The sequence below is a fragment of the Typha angustifolia genome, chromosome 15 (assembly GCF_048772165.1).
Source record: "Typha angustifolia cultivar Huaian chromosome 15, ASM4877216v1, whole genome shotgun sequence".
In the NCBI taxonomy this organism is placed as follows: Eukaryota; Viridiplantae; Streptophyta; class Magnoliopsida; order Poales; family Typhaceae; genus Typha; species Typha angustifolia.
Window position 1 is genome coordinate 21,049,972 of NC_133253.1, and position 22,238 is coordinate 21,072,209.

The window sequence follows — 22,238 nt, forward strand, 5'->3', positions numbered from 1 at the left end:
CAAGAGGATGAAATGAGCAAAAGAAGCATTCCAGAATAAGAAAATTTCTGGCCTTTGTGGTAATATTACAACCTCAATGCTACACTAAGATTCCATCTCTTTGGTAAGTTTTGCCTCTTAACTTTGGGAACATCTCTTTCTTTCCTACTTTATTCCTCTCTCTTAAGCTGTCTTTGATGAAAATCGTCTGTACAGCTAGGAGGGAGATCTTTCAAATCTTTCTAGATCAGTGATTCATTTTTAACCCAGTCTTTATCTTGGATTAATCATATACCAAAGATACTTCAAGGAAAAATGGGGATTGTCGGATACCCCATCTTAATCCTGGCATCCAAACAGCTATTGCAAGACTCCTTGATCAATAATTATCTGCAACAGTTTTCCCTTCTCTTTGTTTCTCCTTCAGAAGTAGATTAGTGGTTATCTTAAGCTTTTGAGTGTACCACCACTAGTCCATTACAGGATGTGGTCATGTGGAACTTTCATTTCTTTCGTCTTTATATTTGTTAAATATCATGCTGAGTACTGACTACTGAGCCTATGGACATATTGGATCAAAACCCAGCTGCTTGATGATTGTTTCGAAGTGGCTTCTGTGTTTATATTAGCTGTTGAATACTTCAAATTTTTGCTGTCGAATATTTAAATGCTTGATTGATTGGGTTATTCTTGATAAATAACTGGTTTAGGTAAATGTCTATTATACCTATAAATTAGATATTCAAGCCAATAATTTACCAAATAGACGTAACTATCAGAGATTTAAATTGGAGAACTTGGAACTCTATGAGTGACACTGTTGGAATCTTACTCTTGTTCGGTCATGCTATGCTTAATATCATGTCAGAACGGGTATCCGTATGTTGTGAACAGTGTGGTTAAATGACAGAATAGCAATGAAGATCCATGAATAGGTATTCTCAACATGGAAGATATTTCCTTATGGTAGTAATGAGCAGGATAATTTTTTTTCCTTATTAGATGGACATGAACATAGTGTAAGATTTGGATTATACGACTCATTTAAGCCATCTTGAGGGGGCATCTATGTATTGTTATTGTGCTTCTACATCTCAATGCTATAGCTTGCAAGTATTCTCACAACACAATCACGTCTCCAGTAACTGAGCCGGATGGAATCTTAACCTATAAATCATCAATCTTTTGAATCCAATTTCATAATAGAGAATTGGATTACACAATTTATGGTAGATTTTAATAAAAAAATTGTTTTTTCTATATCTCAATTTCTAGAAAAAAAAAATACATCGCCTTATGCTATTTTATTTATTTAATTGATCATTCAAAAGCCCAAAAGTTAAATATTAGTTAGACAAAGAATCAACATTTCCTAAATACAAAGGCACTGAAGCTCCACTAAACTTTAGCCAATATAGTAAGCTATATATTCTTGGTTCTAAATCGTTTACGTCATCGAACTATTTCTCCGAATTAAACGTTGCCAAGATTTGCTCCAAGCCATTGGGTTGCCAAGTTGCTCATTCAAACCAAATACTAAATAAGTTAAGATTCTTGCCAAATATTATTCAAATAGATACCAATATTTAGTACCAACATATAGCTTAAGGTTCTTCCAAATATTATATATTTACAATCTACTTAGATCTATAATTTATTTACAATCTTTTTTCTTTTTAAAGAACTTTTGGGTATCTTATATGTCTTGGTATTCTTGTTTTTTTTTTTCATTGTTTAAAGATCCACTTTAATGACGAGTAATTTGTGTGTAGATCGGATTGTTAGGATAAATTTCTTACCTTTTTGTTTTCTGAAGGTTGATTGCATGAAATCAATGGGGAAAGCTTTTTCTGTTTACAAAGTGGGCTTATATCTGAAATGTTGTGTGTAGATCGTTGTTCTGGACATTTATGAAATGTTGGGGATATGGTTCCTAAAAATCCTCAGGTTTCATATCCACGATGTACAAACTTCACATAGAGTATTGCAATTGCCAAGGAAGTATATTTGGAGCAAGAATATATTAGCTGTATGAAACCGGTTATCAAGTACATTGTTGGGCATAAACTTGATATTTTGCAGTGTGGACTTAGTATTCTCACGGACTGGACAGACATGTTTTACACACTCAATCATCCTTTTATTGGCAAATTTTTTGCTGTATAACACGTTGCATACAGTATGTGCTGATACGTAAGCTGTTGTTTCATATAAATATAGTAAATGAAACCATGAGCATGCTTTTTTAATTTGTTCAATTTGATGTTAGAAAAAAGCTCTTCAGCTACATGATCGCTTGAGGGCTAACATTCCAACTTCAGCATGGGGTCTGGAGGCTCGTGTTCCCTTTCTAGACAAGAACTTCATCAACATAGCAATGGATAATGATCCTGAAAGGAAGATAGTAGGTGCACAATATTTTGGTCAGTGCCTCGTAACGTCCTTCTAGTAAAAAGAGGTTGCGTGTAAATTAACTAGCCTTTTGTAGTTCAATTTCTTCTAGATAATAAAGCATCATAGGTTGGATTCTTCATATTTTGTTATTGGGTTTTCTTCATTAACAATACATGGTGTCTCTCCCAAATACTAAAAGATTTGAAGACTAAGTTAAGCAGTAAATTTAAGAGTTCTGCCATATTTCCTATTGTGGTTTTCTTGGACCTTTGTATGGTAAAGTATCTTGGTTTGGTGGTTCGCATTTCACATTGTGCAACACTGGAGCTTAATTTTTTCTTCTTGTTCATAATTCAATCAAGTATTATCAGTTTATGCTTTATCTTTTATAGTCAACAATTGTAACATCAATCTGACTAAATTTAGATAAGACCCAATCTCCGTTGGATTGAGAAATGGGTCCTGCGGAATGCATTTGATGATGAGGAGAACACCTATCTGCCAAAGGTTGGGATGCCTGTTATGTTTCATCTCATTTTCTTTTTTGCTTAACTCTTTGCAAAATACTTCTGACATCTGATGGCATTAATGTGTGTTCCATTTGTAGCACATCTTGTACAGGCAGAAAGAACAATTTAGTGTTGGTCGGTGGTCGGTTACACAGCTGGATTGATGGTTCAGAACCATGTGAATCTACATGTATGTCTTATTTTTACAAATTACAAGTCATATCTGTTGTTGCAGATTGTCAAGTTTCAGTTAATATGGGAATTCAAACCGTATTAATGTTTTATTATCCCATGGCTTGGATTACTGGGAAGTGACCTTGTATCATAAAGATATACTTTTTGATGATATCTTTTTGTTAAGCCTGCATTTTTCACTTCTAACCTGATGCGATGTTGATGAATGCAAGTTTGTTTATCCTGAGAAACGTCAAAGGAGGCATATTACTACAGAACAATATTTAAGAGATTCTTCCCTAGGTGTGGATCTCTCAATGTTTTTACATTTTTGGGAAGTTGCAAACTGTAATAAGACTATCCAGCTCTTAAATAAGCAAATGTTCATTTTTCCTTTGCTTTACCACTGATATTTCTTATCAGTTTATATTAAGTTACTTGACATATTTATTAATTCAGTAGTTATCAGGACATAAACTGTTGATAAATATTACACTGAGTTAATGTAGCCATATTGTCTAGTGTCTTTTAGACTGTAAGATCATGTGTAAATCTGAATGGAATACTTTCTACTCAATTCGACTAACCAATGTCTGTTGTTGGGTCTGCTATAGTATTAGCATGATTGTTCAACTTTGATCAGTATAACTATTTGGCATATAATACTTGTCCCACAATGCAAATATTGTTTTGTTAACTCACAATATTTTGAACAGAATGCTGCAAGATCAACGGTACCTGGAGGCCCAAGCGTGGCATGCAGTATTGCCAAAGCAGTCGAATGGGAGGCAGCCTGGCCGAAAATCCCAGATCCATTGGCTTGCGCTGCACTCAGCGTTCATGCTGCCGCCGATGAGGATGTACCGGAAAAAGGTTCTGCTGCTGGCTGCTGAGAGTTTTGCCTCGGTGAACTGTTTTCCTCCAACACGACAGGATGGATGGTATGATCGAAGCTATTGCTGCTGCTGTACGAGGATTCATTCCTTGCCAGCTTTCTTCTCTTGGTTGGGAGCACGGTGATGGAATGTTAATCTTCTGGAAATGATAAAATTTCAGCTTCTTGTAGACTGGTAACTTACGGTTTTCTCCTCCCGTGTTCTTGTGCTTTTCTCCATCTAAGAATGGTTTAGACGAACTTTTCTAAATTAATGCAGACGTGTATAATAAAAGGAGATCTGTTTCCATATTATATAAGAATTATGACGATCCTCCATGTCTAAATGAATCTTCCATGCATTTGATAAGTGACCTTCGAAGTATTCAACCCTCATGTAAATTGTTGAGATGATGGTATGTTTATTCGTCAATATATCCATCGCATGTAATGTACATATCAATATGCTAAGTTTTCCACAGTCCACACACACAAACACAATACTTTCGTGCGTGTGTCGAATGTCGATACTTTCAAAGCTCAAACGCCCTCCTAACTAACCAACCAAAAGAACCCTCCCTCGACTTCTCCGCCCCCCTTCCTCCTCCTCCTCCTCTTACTAATTAAACGAGCAATTCCAATCTCCCCAAATCTCTACTTCGTCTTCCTTGTACTCACATTTTCCTCCACCTCCACCTCCACCAATGGCTTCTCCTAGTCCTATCGCCACCACTCTCTCGTCCTCCTCCGCCGCTGCCGCCGCCGCCCCTTTCCTCTCTTTCTCCTCCTCCCTCTCCTCCTCCCTCCCCATCCTCCCCCGCCGCCCACTCCCCCTCCGTCGCGCTGGCTGTCGGATCCCGGCAATCCGGGCCAAGATCCGCGAGATCTTTATGCCGGCGCTGAGCTCGACGATGACGGAGGGAAAGATCGTGTCTTGGGTGAAGTCTGAGGGCGACCGTCTCTCTAAGGGGGAGAGCGTTGTCGTCGTTGAGTCTGACAAGGCCGACATGGACGTCGAGACCTTCTACGACGGCATCCTCGCCGCCATCGTCGTCCCCGAGGGTGAGACCGCCCCCGTCGGCTCCCCCATCGGCCTCCTCGCGGAGTCCGAGGAAGAGATCCCCCTCGCCAAAGCCCAAGCTCAATCCAAATCCCAGTCTGCTCCTCCCCCTCCCCCTACGCCTTCTCCTGTTGCTTCTGATTCTCCTCCTCCTCCGGCTCCTGCGGCTCCGACGCCTGCCTCAACGGTCGCATCCGAGGGGCCGAGGAAGACGGTCGCTACGCCCTACGCGAAGAAACTTGCGAAGCAGCACAAGGTGGATATTTCCACGGTGGTCGGAACCGGGCCTTATGGCAGGATCACTGCTGAGGATATTGAAGCTGCTGCTGGTATCCAGCCCAAGAAGCCGGCGGCTGCCGCAGCAGCTTCCCCAGCTGCTTCTGCTTCTCCAGAAGCTAGTGCTGCTAAAGCTCCTGTGGCTGCTGCAGCCCCGGCGGCAGCTCCAGGATCGACGGTTGTTCCTTTCACGCCAATGCAGGCAGCGGTGTCCAAGAACATGGTGGCGACCCTCTCTGTGCCTACTTTTCGAGTTGGGTACCCTGTGATTACTACTGCTCTTGATTCTCTCTATGAAAAGGTATTACCTTTCTCTCATTCTGGTGCTTTGTTTATCTGGTAAAATTCTAATTATATGAAAAGGAGAAATTTTGATCTGGGAGTTATTTTGGGTGATCATGTTTTGGCGTAATTGTTGGGATTAGTTTGGCTAATTTAGTCTCGAATGTGGGATTTGCTGTTTAGATCAAGTCGAAGGGAGTCACAATGACTGCACTGTTGGCGAAGGCTGCAGCAATGGCACTTGTGCAGCATCCGGTTATGAACGCAAGCTGCAAGGATGGAAAGAGCTTCACTTACAATAGCAACATTAACATTGCTGTTGCTGTGGCTATTGATGGTGGACTGATTACTCCCGTCCTTCAAGATGCTGATAAGGTTTACATTTACAATATTCAAAAATCATATGGTGGAACTTTTTTTGCCTTCTTTGTTCGCAACTAATTGGAATATAAATAATGTAGTTGGATCTGTATTTGCTTTCTCAAAGATGGAAAGAATTAGTAAAGAAGGCTCGTGCTAAGCAGCTTTCACCAAATGAGTATAACTCAGGTTTGTATCTCTGCAAATTGTTGGTTGATTTATATTCTTAGTTTTTTTTTCTCAATGAGGATTCTGCTCACTGAGTCTTTGATACTATGCAGGGACGTTTACTCTATCCAATCTAGGTATGTTTGGGGTAGACAGATTTGATGCCATTCTCCCCCCTGGTCAGGTAGGTTTTCTAATCATTCTTTACAGGCTATTAAATTTGCTTTCTGGTGTCCTAAGAAGTAACGGGTTTGCTGTTCAGGGAGCTATCATGGCTGTTGGAGCTTCAAAGCCTTCTGTTGTGACCGGTACTGATGGTTTCCTTAGTGTTAAGAGTAAAATGCTGGTAAGTGCAGTTTCAGATATTATGAATCGATCCCTTCAGTTGTTGCTATAGATAAGTTGCAATATGAAAATGATTTTACATTTATATGTCTAAAAATGAATTACTCTCTCACCTTATTTTCTGTGAGAAGATTCAAAGTGCTTCCTGTTTGTTAATAATTTCATTCAATGACTTAATGACAATAGTTGGCTACTGTTTTCTGTCACTTCATTTTACCTGTAGTAATATATGTTCAAGTTCTGTTCTAGTTTGTAATTCTATGGGGATTATATTTAAGTATCAGATAGATTTTATAGCTTGTAGTTATGAAGCACTGGTGGACTATTATAGTCCAATCTCCAAAGACATAGGTTAACTAAACAAAAGCTTATCGATAAACCAAAGTCACTTGAATTATTCGCATGACCCAGCATCATTTGCAAAGGGCATAACAAATAATGATGTCCAATGAATACATTGGACATAGTACTCCACTATATAATCTACCAATAAGTGTTCCTCTACCTTATGGTTCTTTATTATGTAACAAACCAAGATATGCAAGATCATACAGCCAAGCCTTTAGCCCCAATTATTTAGGGTCGGGATATTCTAGAAAATAGTGACAATATTATTATTTTGAAAATAAATCCAAAATAGTCCTCATTAGGCATGACGCATGTGTTTGACTAACTAATTTTGGATTCATCATCCTAGAATCATATCTAAGCTCTCATAATTAGCTATGCAGAATAGATCAAAGTAGCCAATTTATATTTGTGGCAACTGAGATAATGATGACCAAAACATAATTGGATTGTGCGCTATGATCTGTGCTTGTCTATAAATTTGATGGGCCCATAAGTCAAGAGGTTATTCCTGATAGCATGTGAACTTGGATGTTTGATATTATCTCAATTTAAAAGCCTAAAACTTGTGTAAAAGATGCCTAGATCTGATCCAGCACATTAATCCGTCTTAAATAGTCCCTGTTAGAGTATAGACACTCATCATCATAGACTTTAAAGCATTCATTGGAGAATATTCACCTCACCTGACCTACAATCCTCAGAGTTGTGCAGTCCTCATATCAGAAAAGTTGTACATATTCATGTAGTCATTTTTATGCCCAGAAACTGTTTCATGATTTCATTTTGAAGTAGTTTTTTATCTGTATGAGTCGATAGTAGCATAGTATATTAGATCTGCTAATTCAGGGAAATCAATTTTCATGTCTAAGGCTTAAACCCCATAAACATTAGCCAATATGAATGAATTATTAGAAGTGGGGTTACTATACATATCTTGGTGGCGGCTGCTGTTGGAACTTGGAAGCCTCCTAATGTTTTTCCTTCTTATTGGTCTCTTTCTCTCTCTCTACATGTGTATATACACATATATTGATGTATGTATAATCTGTACCCCGTGCATCAAAATATGTGTGCACATGTGTACATATATATCATTTACACATTACACTCCACATAGACAACACTTAGAAATGAGATGAATGAAATTGGTGTCTTCTGTAATGCTAATCCTATAGCAAACAAACTGGAAAAGAAAATTTATTTGGGAAGTATTAGCTTTCACGGCAAGCTATGGCCATGTAGATACCTGACTGACCTCAAAAACACAATCAAAATTTAAATTTTTTTATTTACATAATTAGTTTGGAACTGCAATAAATTGGAAAAGTTTTTAGAAATGTAGCTCTCGTTTACTATTTTACCTAATTGGTTCCAATCCTATTAGGTGAATGTCACTGCTGATCACCGGATCATCTATGGTGCTGATGTGGCTGCCTTCCTGCAGACTTTTGCAAAGATTGTCGAGAATCCTGACAACTTAACATTGTAAGAGCTTTGAAAATGATTGTTCTTAGGTGCAGCAGTTCAGTTGCTTTATCAGTAGCAAGCTGTCTTCGCGTTTCTATATATCTGTACGTCATTGTTGGGCGAGCTGAGATATTATAGTTTTGCAGCAATGTAGAACTATTTATGCAAATTTTCCATTCTGTTGTTTCCGAGAGACAGGGGTCTTAAATTATGCTGGAAAACTTTACGAAGAATGTATTGGTTTTTTTCTTTATGATTAATAAATTTAGTGTTGGTATCAATTTTCAAAATTGTTTGTATAGATAACTTCCAAGTATTCTTCTCCTTCCGTTACTGTAGCAGCAGCATTGCTAGATCTGAGCTTTATCAGATTAATTATTTATAAATCCTTCCTGCTTCATCCCAAATGCATCAAGAGGCGAGGAATTTGAGTTCATCCAATTGCCTAATTTGAGATTGGCTTATCCATTTTGTCAAATAATATTTCTAGTGGTACGTATTGGATATTACCTAACACCAAACATTAAAATAATCTGCTCTCAAATTTATTTATCAAATAGGATCTAATTCACTGCAGTCCTAAAAGAGATATTGATCAGTTCAGCATTTATTAAACATATCAGTCAGCATTTATTAAACATATCAGTGTTTTAAGACTAGATAAAAAGCTGAACAATTTAATATTTGATCAGTTTAATGTTTTTACTAGTACTACAGTAAATTAGATCTCATTTAGTAAATTAATTTAATAATATTATATTTTGTTAAAAAAAAGTTTTAAAACAGGACTAGTTTGGGCATAGCAAATGCAAATGTTGTCAAAATATTTATAGACAGTTCTTTCGGCACTTATCTACTTAAATTTTGTGATGGGTTACTCTAAATGGTTATCTTTTATAATAAAGGAACTCTCTGTGAAAGAGTACATGCGAGTGAACTACAAAATGAGAATATTGAGACAAAGTAGCTTTAAAACAGAGGGAAAGAAGAATCCTTTTTGCCTTATCATCTGGAACTTTTCCTTTTCTTTTAGCTGAGGAAGTATGGAAATCTCCGAGGAGCATAAAAACTTAAATTATCCTTATATACGATAAATCCCATTCAACTATTCAAACCCATCTAAGGGTCATGCATGTTTGGTCTACAATTAAGGAGGAAAAAAACAAACAATAAATCAAGTAAAGTTTTTGCTTCTCATACCTCTAAATATAAACTGGTCACATATTTTTACACGACATAGTAGCTATGCTTACTAATTAGCAGCTTCTGTGGGCCTGGTTGTTGCTTCGTTGTTAATATCCACTTCCTTTATCTCCAATATCTCAACCCTTCGATTAGTCTTCTTCCTTATCCTTATCGCAACATCCTGTGGATTAAACGCACCACACACGCTTACCCTGCACTGCTTCTTCTCTATTAAATGGCTCTCCAACTCTTCACAAACCCAACAGAAGGTTTAGTCGCCAAATAGAACAAAATTCTGAGAAACACATAGCAAAGAGTTCTTAGATTAGTTACCGTGCATCTGGAGGAGGGCTCTTCTAATTTTCCTGTAGCAGCCATTGCAGTCTATGTTCATCCTCATAGTCATGCAGTAGAACTATAAGAACCAACTTGCCTTAGAATTCTAGAGCTTAGAATGATAAGAATAACAAGAGAATGATTACCTTCTCAGTCATGAAGTAGATCTTCTGATGAGGAAAAGGAGGAGGAGGAGGAGGAGGAGGAGAAGAGGAGAAGGGATTAGTTGGCAGGAAAGGGAAGCTTTATTATAAAGATTAAGGTGAGAATGGTGTTAAAGTATTGTGAATGGAATTTGGCGTGGAGGGTTGGGTTGATTCCTTCACCTGCACCTCTCTTTGCCTCTTTGGGGTCTTCCCTTGTGAGTTTGGTGTAGTAGAATCGGATTCTAGTTGATTACAGGAGGGATGGGCTGCGTGAAGTGTTGTCAAGTGTCCCTTTCCTTGTTCCCGGGTCTTCTTCCGCTAATAAATGTTTTTTCTTCTTCTTAACTTCGGTTAGTATTGGGAAAGTCTAGATCAGACACGGAAATTGAGCATGACTTGGATCGATTTTAGACATTAGGATCAAGTTTAAAGGGAATTGTGAAGCCACGTAGGAATGACCTACCTACTTGTTCAAGTAAAAGTTTAATTGGGGCAACGATATGGATGAGAAGAGAGAGAGATAGAGAGAGAGAGATTAAAAAAAAAAAAGAACTATTATGTGATCCCAGCATCTTGCCTAAATATTACCCTGCGGAAATTCCACGTATGAACATCGCCAGCCGTACACTCGGATTTTGAAATAACAAATGGCACCACATTTCATTTCAGTCCCACTGCTGATAGTTTACATCCAAGGGAAAAATCAATCTCCAAGAATATATCAAAGATAAGTAAATCTAAATTACTAACAATCACATCAATGGTTCATGAATCTCCATGTAGACTAGTAGTATTGCAAGAAGACATTATCAAAGTGAACAAGAAAGAGAAACAGCTTGAAAAGATTGATCAAGGAAAATGAGACCAGCACAAGTACAGCTTATCAAAGTGAATAGATATCAAAGAAAAGTTATCCATGTAAATAAGTATTGAAAGAAGACATTATAAAAGTGAAAAAGAAACAATCTTGTTAAGTTAGATCAAGGAAAATGAGACAAGCGCAAGAAGAAAAGTACAGCTTAGTAGCCTTTCATTTCAGTATTGCTTTGGTTAGCAAAACTTGGGTTAGAATGCACTAGAAGAGTAAAAAGGTTCCGCGCTCCACTCTTATCACACCTATGTGAGGCCAGAAAAGGCATTCTAAACTAGTTATAAATACAACATAATACACTCGTCCTTGATGGCATCCTCTACATCAAAGATTGCAATGGACTCCTCCATAACTGCTACGCAATACAGCTCCATAGGCTCCATTACATATGCTGCTGGATGCATCAAAATAGCATCCCCACCACATCTGCTGCAGTCTTTGATACAGAACATCACCTTGGACTCTGGATTTTACAAAATTTCCAAGCTTTATCTGGACATCACCAAGTTAGAAATGGCCATTGGTGCGCTGAAAAGAGGATCGCTACCGATCTTGCAGTTCTCGTGATCAACCGTCAATGGATTGAGTAGAATAAAACCCCCAGAAGCATTAGTGTCCTCTAACTCTTCCTGGCTGCTACCGCTGCTAGTATCGGAGTGCCTTTTATTTTGACCAAAACCATCACCACCTGATTCCCTTCTTCGCTTTCTCTTCTTTGATAGCTTCCACTTCAAGCTGCCAAGCTGAAGATCTTTGGCAAGGTCTGGTGCTTTTCTTTTCCCAGCAAGTGGAATTTCGGCAACAGGTTTGCACTCATTCTTGGCTTCTGATGGAGCACCGTCCTTTTGAATATCCACCACGGGAGGCATATCATTATCCTGTAATTTGAGTTCATTAATCCAGCTCCTGTCCTCACTCTTACTCCTGGACTCTATATTGAAGAACAATAAGCTGGCAATGTCTTTTCTGTCTTTCATATGGTTCCACTTGTTGCTACTCCAATCAAGTGAAGGTCTCAAGTCATCCTGCCTAAAGATAGAGATCCGCTGTTCTCCTGAAAGATTAATAAAAGGGCAATAAACATAAGAAAGATTCATACAAGAATTCCAATTATATATAATACATGTTCAAAGAAAGTTGAGGGATTGTAAAATTACCAGGGAAATACACGTGGATTTGTTCTTCCGATTCCCTACTAACCACAATTCCCTCCCACCAGCCATCATGCCACCACGCATCCACAATAGCACCAACGTTGAAACTGCATAGCACCTTCCCTCCCTCAGTTGGATATGGACGAACCATTGGTCTTCCACACAAGCGGATGCCTAATTGGTCCGATTCAGCAATCCTAGAAAGTAAAACCCATTCCTACAGAAAGGAGGCAAGTAAAATGAGGTTATATTCAAACACAAAGGAGCAACAAAAAAAATTGGGGGGTACAATATTTACTTATTTAGTTTACCTCTAAATTGCCCGTTCCATCAGCATCTTGGACATCTCGGTATTGAACTTTCACCTTATCATGCTTCCTCTTCATAATTATACATCTGAACCAACAGCCCCTGATCCCACTATCTTGAGATAATACTTCTGCATGGCAGCCTGGAGATAGTTGCTGCTGAAGTTTATGTCTCAAAATCTCCTTTCTGAGCAAAACAGGAGAAGAAACAACACGAGAAACATTCCTTTCTGTGTTGCTGCCAGCACCCAAACCTCTAGATCTTTCCATGTTCCTGGCTGATGTTCCAGCGACATCAATGCCCTCAGCTATGAGCTGCTGATTCCTCTTGTCACCACTTTGAGAGACAGGGGCACATGCATCTCCCTCTAAACTAGAGCCACCACAGGTGATCTTAAGTCGTAGCTTCAAAGAAGATGAGAACATGGTCCTAAGCACTTCCTGGCTCCAATAGCCTTGGACCTGGGTGATGTCAAAGGGCTTGACATCATCATTATCAATTTGCCTCCGGCACAAATAAGGTTCCCAATTGCTGTGTCTTGTTTCATTTTGAAACTTCTCAAAATGCTGAGCACCGAGGACGGCAGCCAATCCATCAATGCATTCAACACTGAAATCTTGAAGGCAGAGAGAAGAGAAAATCTCTCTCTCATTAACATCTGGAGGCAAAACAATACCAACCTCGTCAACTTTGTGAAACCATCGGACAACAACCATGTTATTAGCTCTCAAGTCCTCATATAGATCTTCCACATAAGCAACAAGCCTCTTCTTCTCTTCGGACATAATGTAGACAAAGTTATGGACCTAATTAAGGATAAAAAGATTCACATTAACCCAGACCCAGGGCATAACTAAATATGAAAAGAAATTACAAATGTACTTACAGAAATATTTATTCCATTCCTGCAGAAAGACCGGTAATGCTTCCTTCTTTTCCTGCAAATCCATGCAGAACCTAACCATGAAAATACTTTCGATTGATGTCCCATTTTCCCTGAAGAATAACCCTGGAATAGAAGAAGATAAAAACAAGGTAAGTGAATTACGGTACTCAATATAATAATAACACAGGAACTCAAGGATAACTATGTAATCCAGATATCTTTCTACCTTTGGAGTAGGACCACTTAAAGGTTCAGCATCTTCATCGTCTGAAAATCTATCCAAGGTGGGAGAGGATCCATCAAAAGCTGGTTCTGAAAATAATACAAGCTTATGTTAAAGTATTCATAACAACCAAAGGTCATGAAGATTACTTTAGATCCTAACAAAACCAATTGCCATGAACTTGTTCCATAATCTAATAGAAATGAAAATTTAGTAAATTTATTGTAAAATTCAATCAAAACATAATATACAAACAAATAAAAGGAGAAAACCATTACATAGAGCAAGCAAAATATAAAACCTTTCATTTCAATCAGAAGCAATATAAAGGAAAACCTTGAGGTTAACTAGAAAAAAACAAGATGACAGCATTACAAATGGTAACACGTGCAATATATTGCACCATAACCATTGAATTATACGACCGGCCACAATGAAAAGGAGGTGCATTATGTAAGGGGGTACTCAGTGGCTCACAACACCAATATAAGCTTTGGCAACTCCGGAGAGACTAACCAAACCAGGAAAGAGATAGTTATGGCAATATGAGCTTGCCAAGATACAAGGATCATATAAAAAAATTATTGACATCTTATGGTAAACTTTGCATCACAAAGTGAAACTGTGAGCACATATAGATCCATAAATTGATAAAATGACCCAAAAAAAGACTTAAGTGGGAGGAAGGTGGGGAAAGAAAATCACAAACCACAAAATAAAAAAATCTACAAAAGGTAATCCGATAAACTGTAAAGAATTTCCTATTATCATCTAAACTAATAGAACTTCCTATTACCATCAAATGAAATGGTTTCCGATGTTGCCCAACCATATCATAACCTGCTAGAAAGTAGATTATGCAGGGAAATCAGTAGAGTACACATGCTTACGAAGTAGAGAGAAAAGATCCTAAGTAGAGAATCTGGAAATACAGGAAATAGAGAAAAGATCCAAGGAGAGAATATAGAAATACAGGAACAACAGATAACAGGCAAAACTATGTTAAAGCTCCACAGAAATTATGATAACAATTAAAAAAGTGAAAAGAAACGAGAAAGAAAAATATTGACCTTCACCACACTGGTTTGCTTATAAGGATTGAAAACAAGAGACAGCTAAATGCTTCGGGAGTTACAGATAGAAGGGAAGATAAAACTAACTGTTTCTTTTTGATAAAGAAAAATGAGAGAAGAATTATTTGGAAAGGTAAAATGACTGTCATACTGTAAATATAACATTTAGATCAGTGTGCAAAATCTCTCTACTGTTTTCTTTCTCCAGAAATCTTAAACCCAAGAGATAAATATTATTATAAAGTAGAAGACATCATATTTTAAGTTCTCAACCCTTCTCTCAATTTTTCCACCTTTGTACAACATGACAATAGAACTGTTTTCCCCCTAAATGTCTCATCCTCTCTTCTCTCCCTACAAACATAGTACCAGAGATGATTTTCTCTTATCCTTTCCTTCCATAAATGGCGTCGAAGATGATCTTCTCCTCTCTTTAAAGGTAGAAAACAACAGTTACAATAAAGTGAGAAGAGGCGACGAAGAAAGGTTACCAAAAAAAACGTACAAATATCGACACGAGAACTTTGAAGATTTCTCAGAGAAGAGGCCAATCAAGACGAACTGTATGAAATAAGGGTTTCTCCCTGTGATTTTTGGGGGCAAAGAAAGGGAAACAGAGGTATACTAGCTATTAAAACAAACAAACGTACCAAGACTCAGCCAAAGGAAAAAAAAAAAACCTTCACAAAATTCCACGGGAACTACAAGCAGAATAATAAGAAAACATTATTATTTTTTTCTCACAAGCTGAAGAAAAATTGATGTAAGAATAAGATTAAAATCATCTGTTTTGGTTTTTCTGAGCCTTCAAGTTCTACAACTCAAAACGAACAGACATAAAGGAACAAAATAAAAGGCAGGAAGGTAGAGAGGAAGAAAACTAGGCAGACTTCCCTAGCCCGTAAATGAATATAAAAAAACTGGTGAAACTTTCCTCAAAACCACCTCAAATCTACAGATTATCTGGGAGGAGGATGTCACAACCTTCCACCAGAACTCATCAAGCAGTCACAAGGTCCCTAAGAATTCCAAGCTTTCTGCAACGATCATATACCAATTTATACACGAAGAAAGAGGATCTCGGGGCATGGCACCACAAATCATCTGATAAAGAAAAGCAGATGAATAGATGATAAATCACTGGCGCTGCTCATCTGTCATCCGTACTCCTCTCAGGAAACAAGATAAGAAAACGAAAGGAACCAGATCCTCGATTTCCTCCGCTCAAAACGATCGACCCATCAAATAAAAACAACAAAGACTCGACCCTTTAAGCAGAACACAGATAACCGAAAGAATCCACGAAAATCCCAATATGCATGACGCGAAGCACAACCCCATCCATCAAAAGGAAGAAAATATCGAAGAAAAAAACCACTGTTTCAGAAACCTCCGAGGGATTCAACAAGCAAAGGAGAGTAGAAGGCCCTACGTCTTACCTAAAACAAAAGAAGAGAGCCAATCAATGACCTCCCTCCTCGACCTCCACTTGAGCGAGATCCCCTCCGGCGGCGGAGGCGAGAAGGACGGCGACGGTGACCCGAGGCGGCAGGGCCAAGCGGCCAGGAGCAACCTGAGGAAGCGATTGGGTACAGCGTAGGACATATGCCGCACGCTCCTCTCCCTTCCCACCACCGCGAGATCCGCGCCTCCGCGGCTGTCCTTGAGGTAGTAGTGCACCACCCGCCTCCCCTTGTCGTTGGAGACCACCACCTCCTCCCACGAGACGTATGCCTTCCCTTCATCCATCGCCGAAACCCTAACCCTAGATCCCCCGCCGAGTGAAAGAGAGGATTAATGCCGCCAATAAAGAAATAAATAAAAGCCAGGAAAGGAGAGGCGGGCGTTTGGTTATTAAAAGGTTGAAGAAGAGGCGATGGGGGCTAAATGGAGCACATATTTAGCTAGCATAGAAATCAACGGCGGGGATTTCTCCATGACGTTAAGACGGCGAAACTGCCTCGAAGCAACGGGGATTCTGATGACAGGCCCTCCTCTTTGCCCTCGTAAATCCCCTTAAATCACGAGTTTACCATAATCATGGGATTGGATGTTTAGCTCGGCGGTCGAAAACATCTATTACGGGTGATGCCTTTCGACACGCGTATGGCGTTCGACTATAGTGGGACCCGTTCAGCGATTCCCTCCGCGTTTTGATTTCGTCAAAGCGCGTAGGTTTCTCTTCCGGTTTCGGGTTACGTGGCAGATGGTAAATCGATAAATTTTGCTGTTAATTATCCTGTATCAACTGGTGCTGCTGATCCGGTCCAACTGGAATTTAGATTCAGATCGGATCTTAATTGAAATCTAGTTCGATGCTTGATATTCGATTCATCAAAGAGTTTGTACGATTCTAGATTCGAGTAAGGTCAAATTCGAATCGAACTACATGGTATTTATGGTAATCAATCAAATTAAGCATCTTGGTCTATAAAAAGGGTATAGTTTAGAATCTGCATGATCTTATTATAGATGAATATAAAATGAATCACGAATTTAGCATCTTCTCAGGTTGAGTACTCTATTAGGGTTTCACCCTCTTCCCCTTCTCCTTTTTTTACCGTTATCATCTTTTTTATTTTTTTTTCTTTCATCCTTCGACTCAAACGATAGATTCGACCTTGTCTCTAACTTCTTTCTTCTTTTCGTTCAATATTTCTTAAGTAAGCTCATCTTACTATTTCTCGATGAGACGTGGTGACACGAGGAGTTTATATTTCTCTGTCACGACAATATTTTTTCAACAAAATGGGTTGAGAAAGGATTGGAGTCGGTGCTTCTCCTCCTAATATTTTTCCTTGCCAATGGACAATAAGGGCGGTGCAGCTTTCATAGTGGTGGTGATATTTTTGTAGCCACTCTCACGTAGGAGAGGAGTCAATCTACCTCCCTCCTCTTCGTCTACTAGACATTGACGATGGCTTTGATGGTCGTCGAGCCGTTATCTATTTTTATTTGCCTTCTATATAGTTCTCTATAGGATTAATCTTAGCTATATTGCTTCAAGATCTATAATAATTATAACGAAGTTTCAATTAGCTTGTCAGTTGTGCTCGTATATTTGGATCTTGTTTTACATAAATTTTGCATGCTCTATGAGCTTATGAGCTTAACCATTATTATGATTTTCTCAGTGTGCCACTAGAGAGGTTGTTACAACATGTAGCCTCTTTTTATTTGTGCATCAAGTTTGTAAAAATATGTCCAAAATTAATTAAATGGTATGCTTAGGGGCTTTTCACTAGGAAAATGAAGAATATAGATGCAAATATATTTGTACACATATAATGAGTATTTTTCTATCAAACTTCAAATCCCAACAATATCGATTTAACTATTTTTACCTTTTTAAAAAACCTAATTCATATCTAGCTTCACTTAGTATTTAATTTGCATCGGCTCTACCATAGCAAGTCATTACATCCCGCAAGTTTTAAAGTTATAACTAAAGATAATTTTATTTTTATTCTATGAATTATTACTATTTTTTACAATGATCTCTTGACTTTTTCTTTTAAATACATAATAATTCTATGAACTATTAGAAAGTACCTGGGTTAATTATTTTCATTATGAGTCATTATATAAAAAATAATAAAAATTTAGGAGATTTAAGAAGTCATCGGTAGAAAATAATAATAGTTTAAAGAGTGACAAAAAATTATTTCTTACTAATATATAATATAGCTGACATGTATATAATAATAATTAGTCTATCATCAATATTCGCACCTTTAACACATAAGGCTACCAATAGATGGACTATTCGCAAGACTATTTTGCTTAGCTTGTTATATAACTTAGTGCACGACCATTTACTTACATATATTTGGCAAGCACAAACTCATAGTCTCATAATAATCTCCATTAGTGGACTTTGGGTTTGACCAAATCTTAATTAGGATATTATTTCAAGATCTAACAAAGTCCTACCAATGAGATAGGATGTTATTTAATAAATAACAAGTCTAATCCTACTAATCCATTACACAAAAGGAATTTATTACTTTTAAATAATTATGTTATTTCTATATTCTAGATAAGTAAACACGTAGTATTATATATATATACATATATATATATATCTTAGACGACATCATATGGTCCTTTGTAATCCTGCTTTGGTATATCATTTTCTATAGGCTACTGTGAATTTCTAAAATGCAAGAGTAGTGCGATATATATATATATTTATATAAATTAATAGCAGTCTTTTATTACTAGGCTTTTTCTTTTAAGTAGATGATAGAGAGAAGTAAGGGTGTTAATCTAAAACTTCCTTTATTGATACGATGGGCTTGAAATTTGATTACCATATAGTAAGTAGGCTAATATTTTTCATTAAAGTCCAAATACTATCAGTACGATACACATCTTACTCCACAAATGAAACTAAGATCTAAATAGTTTATAAATTACAGCACATAGGAAATATGGATATAAAAAAGATATAATATAAAAGCCTTGGTTCAAATTCTTTGTTGGCTAGCCGCTCTCACGTCTCTGAATTATGATTAGAACAAGAATAATTTTTAATTCACTTTCGAACTCTCACCATTTTTTATAATGATCCTATTATTTACTAAAAACATGTCATGAGATTAATATAAATTAAATTATCCCTTTAGAGTAAAGCATTAAAAAGTTTATCCCCTCAGAGTTAGAACTCCAACAATTAATATTTGGATATCAAACATAATGATAATAAATTAGAGTAAACTTTCCCTCACATAGGGTCAGAATTGTTATCCAGAAAGTCTTACCAATTCTTCCGACGGATAGTTATCCAATGAGGGACTTATTCTCAGTCGACTCCTACTACTCCTACCAATTCTGACCCACTAGTAAACTAGAATTTTACCAACGAATACGATGCGTCTGACTAGGATTGCAGCATGAGTTGACTACCAACCAAAAGATTGTACATCCTATTACTCTCCCATCGTACAACTTATTGTCCTCTATTTCTACAATCATATGGTCAATGAAGCAAACGTATTGGCATAACTTACGCGAATCCAATGTACCAAGAGAGTATTAAGGGACATTGCTAGGATATAAATATATTTAAAAAAAAGGGTAGAGGATTAAAAGTCGTCTAATAAAGTTTAGTATAGATTAAGTAGGAGGCTTATGTTAAGTAGTCTATATTCTTAGAAGTTAAATGAATTATGCTAGCCGACTTTTTAATAGAAAGGGAAAATCTATATTAGATTAACTCGGCACAAGCATTTTAACTCTTAAATTCAGATTAACTTGTATTACTCTGTCAATATAAACTTTCTATCAAAACTTATTATAAAATAAGATTTATTTTATTATAATTCTAATAAAAATATTAAATTAATCAGTATTTTTAGAAATATTAATTAAGTTAAAAAGATTTATATATATATATATATAATACTGATCAGTTTAGTATTTTAGGATTCGATAAAAATATTAAATTTATCGTCGTTTATATTTAGAGATAAAGTATTGATTAGTTTCATATTTTTATTAATACTACACTAAATTAGATGATATTTGATAATAGATTTTAGAAATAATCTATTTCCGTAAAATAAAAATAAATGAGGGCTAGTTTGGTAAAAAAAGTCCTCGATCAACCCATAATTTATTGCAGTGCGATGCGAAGATGGCGTGAGAGATGACGCAATCGGAGGCGTTACAAAAGCTAGAGATAGATTACAACTGGATACAGCTCATCTACTCCCAAATCTTCTTTAAGATATGGAAAATATTATTCTAAAGATTTGATTTGACCCGTCTCTTTGTTGCCGCCTCATATTTTTTTTTCCCGGGCAAACGCATCTCGACCGTCCGTTCTTCAATCATATCACGACAAAGTCTGCCTTCGTCGTCTACCGCCACCACGTGACGCCGCTGCTGCCCCCCCTTTGGCCGGGGACCAGCAGGACTTGTTATTATTTTCACTTCATTGTTTACTTCGGTTTAAAAGAGAAACATTTGATCTCTAGATAATTAGCTTTAATTAATTGTTAATTGGCTCAGGAATTACGACGAATCTTTTCGTCACTGGTAGGCCTCCCCTCCCGATAGGATGTATGCCGAATCCAATTAGGATATATTACATATATATTTATTTAAAGCAGTATCAACATTTACACTCGAAGGTCGTTTTAGAACCGACATATATTTCTCTTGATTGGCCAACAAACTTCTTATGCTGTTGAAGTTGTCAGTTGTGCAGTAGACTTTTGGGGGCAGGTCTTGCTTTACTTGGAGGTTAGGTTTGAATAGCAAAGCAATGATCGGTGCAAACTAAGCAGGAACTGCTTACCTAAAGTACAAAGGGAGCATCTTTTGAGTTTTGACGCTTTGATGGATCTCATTCTAGTACTCAAAATAGCTGATGCTTCATTAAGGGGGTCTTTTGGTTGTAGATCCACGCATACAACGTTGCAGACGACGATGATATGTGATCCGAGGGAGTAAGGAGCAGTAGATTTTTCTATGATAAGACGGCAATAGCAGGCCATGTACATGGACTACTATTAGAGAAAGTTGGAGTGAGTGAGTGTGACACCATCAAAGGAAGAAGACAAAGAAAGAATGGGGAGTTCTAAGATAGGCGGAGGAAGAAGACGACCTCGCAGGATTATGACGGCACCAATCCTTGTCTAATTCTTTGGACTTTCGATGGCGTCTGCGACCGTGATTTGCGATAATTTTGACTTCTTTGGGACCGTGATTTGCGACCTTTTTTACTCTTTGACTGCAGAGGACTCCGCTCGCTTTGTACAACATTTTGAGCACATGTACTCTTTTGATGGAATTCTCACATTTCAGCATTTTGATTGACCCAGTCAATTTACATTTAGGCCCTCTTTAGTCTTCTAGACAGTCCAAGCTTACACTGAACCCCGGTTTCCCCATTGAAAGACACTGTGACAGCCATCGAAATCGACTTTATGCAAGTATTGGATGTTTATAGTGTTGGAGAGCACATCGTATTTTGTAAATAGAGAGGTTAATCTTGTCCACACAACATGAGAATTGGAGGAGTAAAAGTGTAAAACAATACCTTAGCATATTCTTGCCTGCTAAACAGGTACTAGCATCAGCAATTCTAACACTTTGATAGCTTTTAAACAACACTATTTGTATAACCTCGAACAAATATGCTACATAGAACGGCACCGTGCCTGGATAGATGTGGAAGCAGATCGACAAGCAAAACATGTAATTGACTGGATGAACTATTTGGTGACAAATGTGTCATCAATACATTCTTTCTGCACATCCTCCTTGAAATGTTAGAGATAATCCCAAATTCTACTGCTGAATCTTCAAAAAGCAGGGCGGTTACCAGCGGTAGCATGCTGAACATAGATACCAATTTCAATTGCCTTCAACGGAGCATCACATCTAGGCATATATGTGTCCACGGCCAGAACATGCAAAAGCACCAGTAAGTCAAAATTATTTTCGAACAGAAGATTGGTATATAGACATAATCTGATACAAAATAGATACAGACAAAAAGATGACAATCCACATTTTCAGCAAAAAAGATATGCAAATAGTCTTCAATTTCTTTTACGTTATAAAATTTGACTAGCTATTTGGAAACTCTAGAGTTTTAAGAAACAAACCTGTTGAATACGAGAGATGGAAGGAATTCAGAACATTTTGTACACTTCGTACTTCTTGACATACCAAGAAATAAGTTACAAGGTAGCAAGAATCCTCCATTCCCTTCAGAAACTTCCTCTAAAAGCATTCGCTTGTTTATTAGTTCACATGTACAGAACTGGTAGGCTGGGCAACTTCTCGGTAGCAAACTATAGAC

The 22,238-nt window shown here is 37.5% G+C and overlaps 3 protein-coding genes across 3 annotated transcripts; 1 reads left to right on the forward strand and 2 right to left on the reverse strand.

Annotated features, from left to right (window-relative positions):
• Positions 1–4,423: 4,423 nt before the first annotated feature.
• On the forward strand, positions 4,424–8,539 carry LOC140777200 (dihydrolipoyllysine-residue acetyltransferase component 4 of pyruvate dehydrogenase complex, chloroplastic). The gene is made up of 6 exons (XM_073121149.1): positions 4,424–5,567; positions 5,732–5,923; positions 6,010–6,097; positions 6,190–6,260; positions 6,339–6,422; positions 8,157–8,539. Exons 1-6 carry the CDS (start codon positions 4,635–4,637, stop codon positions 8,259–8,261), a joined length of 1,473 nt encoding a protein of 490 aa, XP_072977250.1. The 5' UTR covers positions 4,424–4,634; the 3' UTR covers positions 8,262–8,539.
• Positions 8,540–9,200: 661 nt separating this feature from the next.
• LOC140777231 (heavy metal-associated isoprenylated plant protein 25) lies at positions 9,201–10,212 on the reverse strand. The gene is made up of 3 exons (XM_073121193.1): positions 9,907–10,212; positions 9,758–9,839; positions 9,201–9,673 (listed from the first exon to the last, which is right to left on the reverse strand). The coding sequence occupies exons 1-3, from the start codon at positions 9,916–9,918 to the stop codon at positions 9,492–9,494; spliced, it is 276 nt and encodes a 91-aa protein (XP_072977294.1). The 5' UTR covers positions 9,919–10,212; the 3' UTR covers positions 9,201–9,491.
• Positions 10,213–10,909: 697 nt separating this feature from the next.
• LOC140777230 (uncharacterized) lies at positions 10,910–16,285 on the reverse strand. The gene is made up of 6 exons (XM_073121192.1): positions 15,862–16,285; positions 13,353–13,438; positions 13,127–13,249; positions 12,243–13,046; positions 11,935–12,148; positions 10,910–11,831 (listed from the first exon to the last, which is right to left on the reverse strand). The coding sequence occupies exons 1-6, from the start codon at positions 16,169–16,171 to the stop codon at positions 11,266–11,268; spliced, it is 2,103 nt and encodes a 700-aa protein (XP_072977293.1). The 5' UTR covers positions 16,172–16,285; the 3' UTR covers positions 10,910–11,265.
• Positions 16,286–22,238: the final 5,953 nt, after the last annotated feature.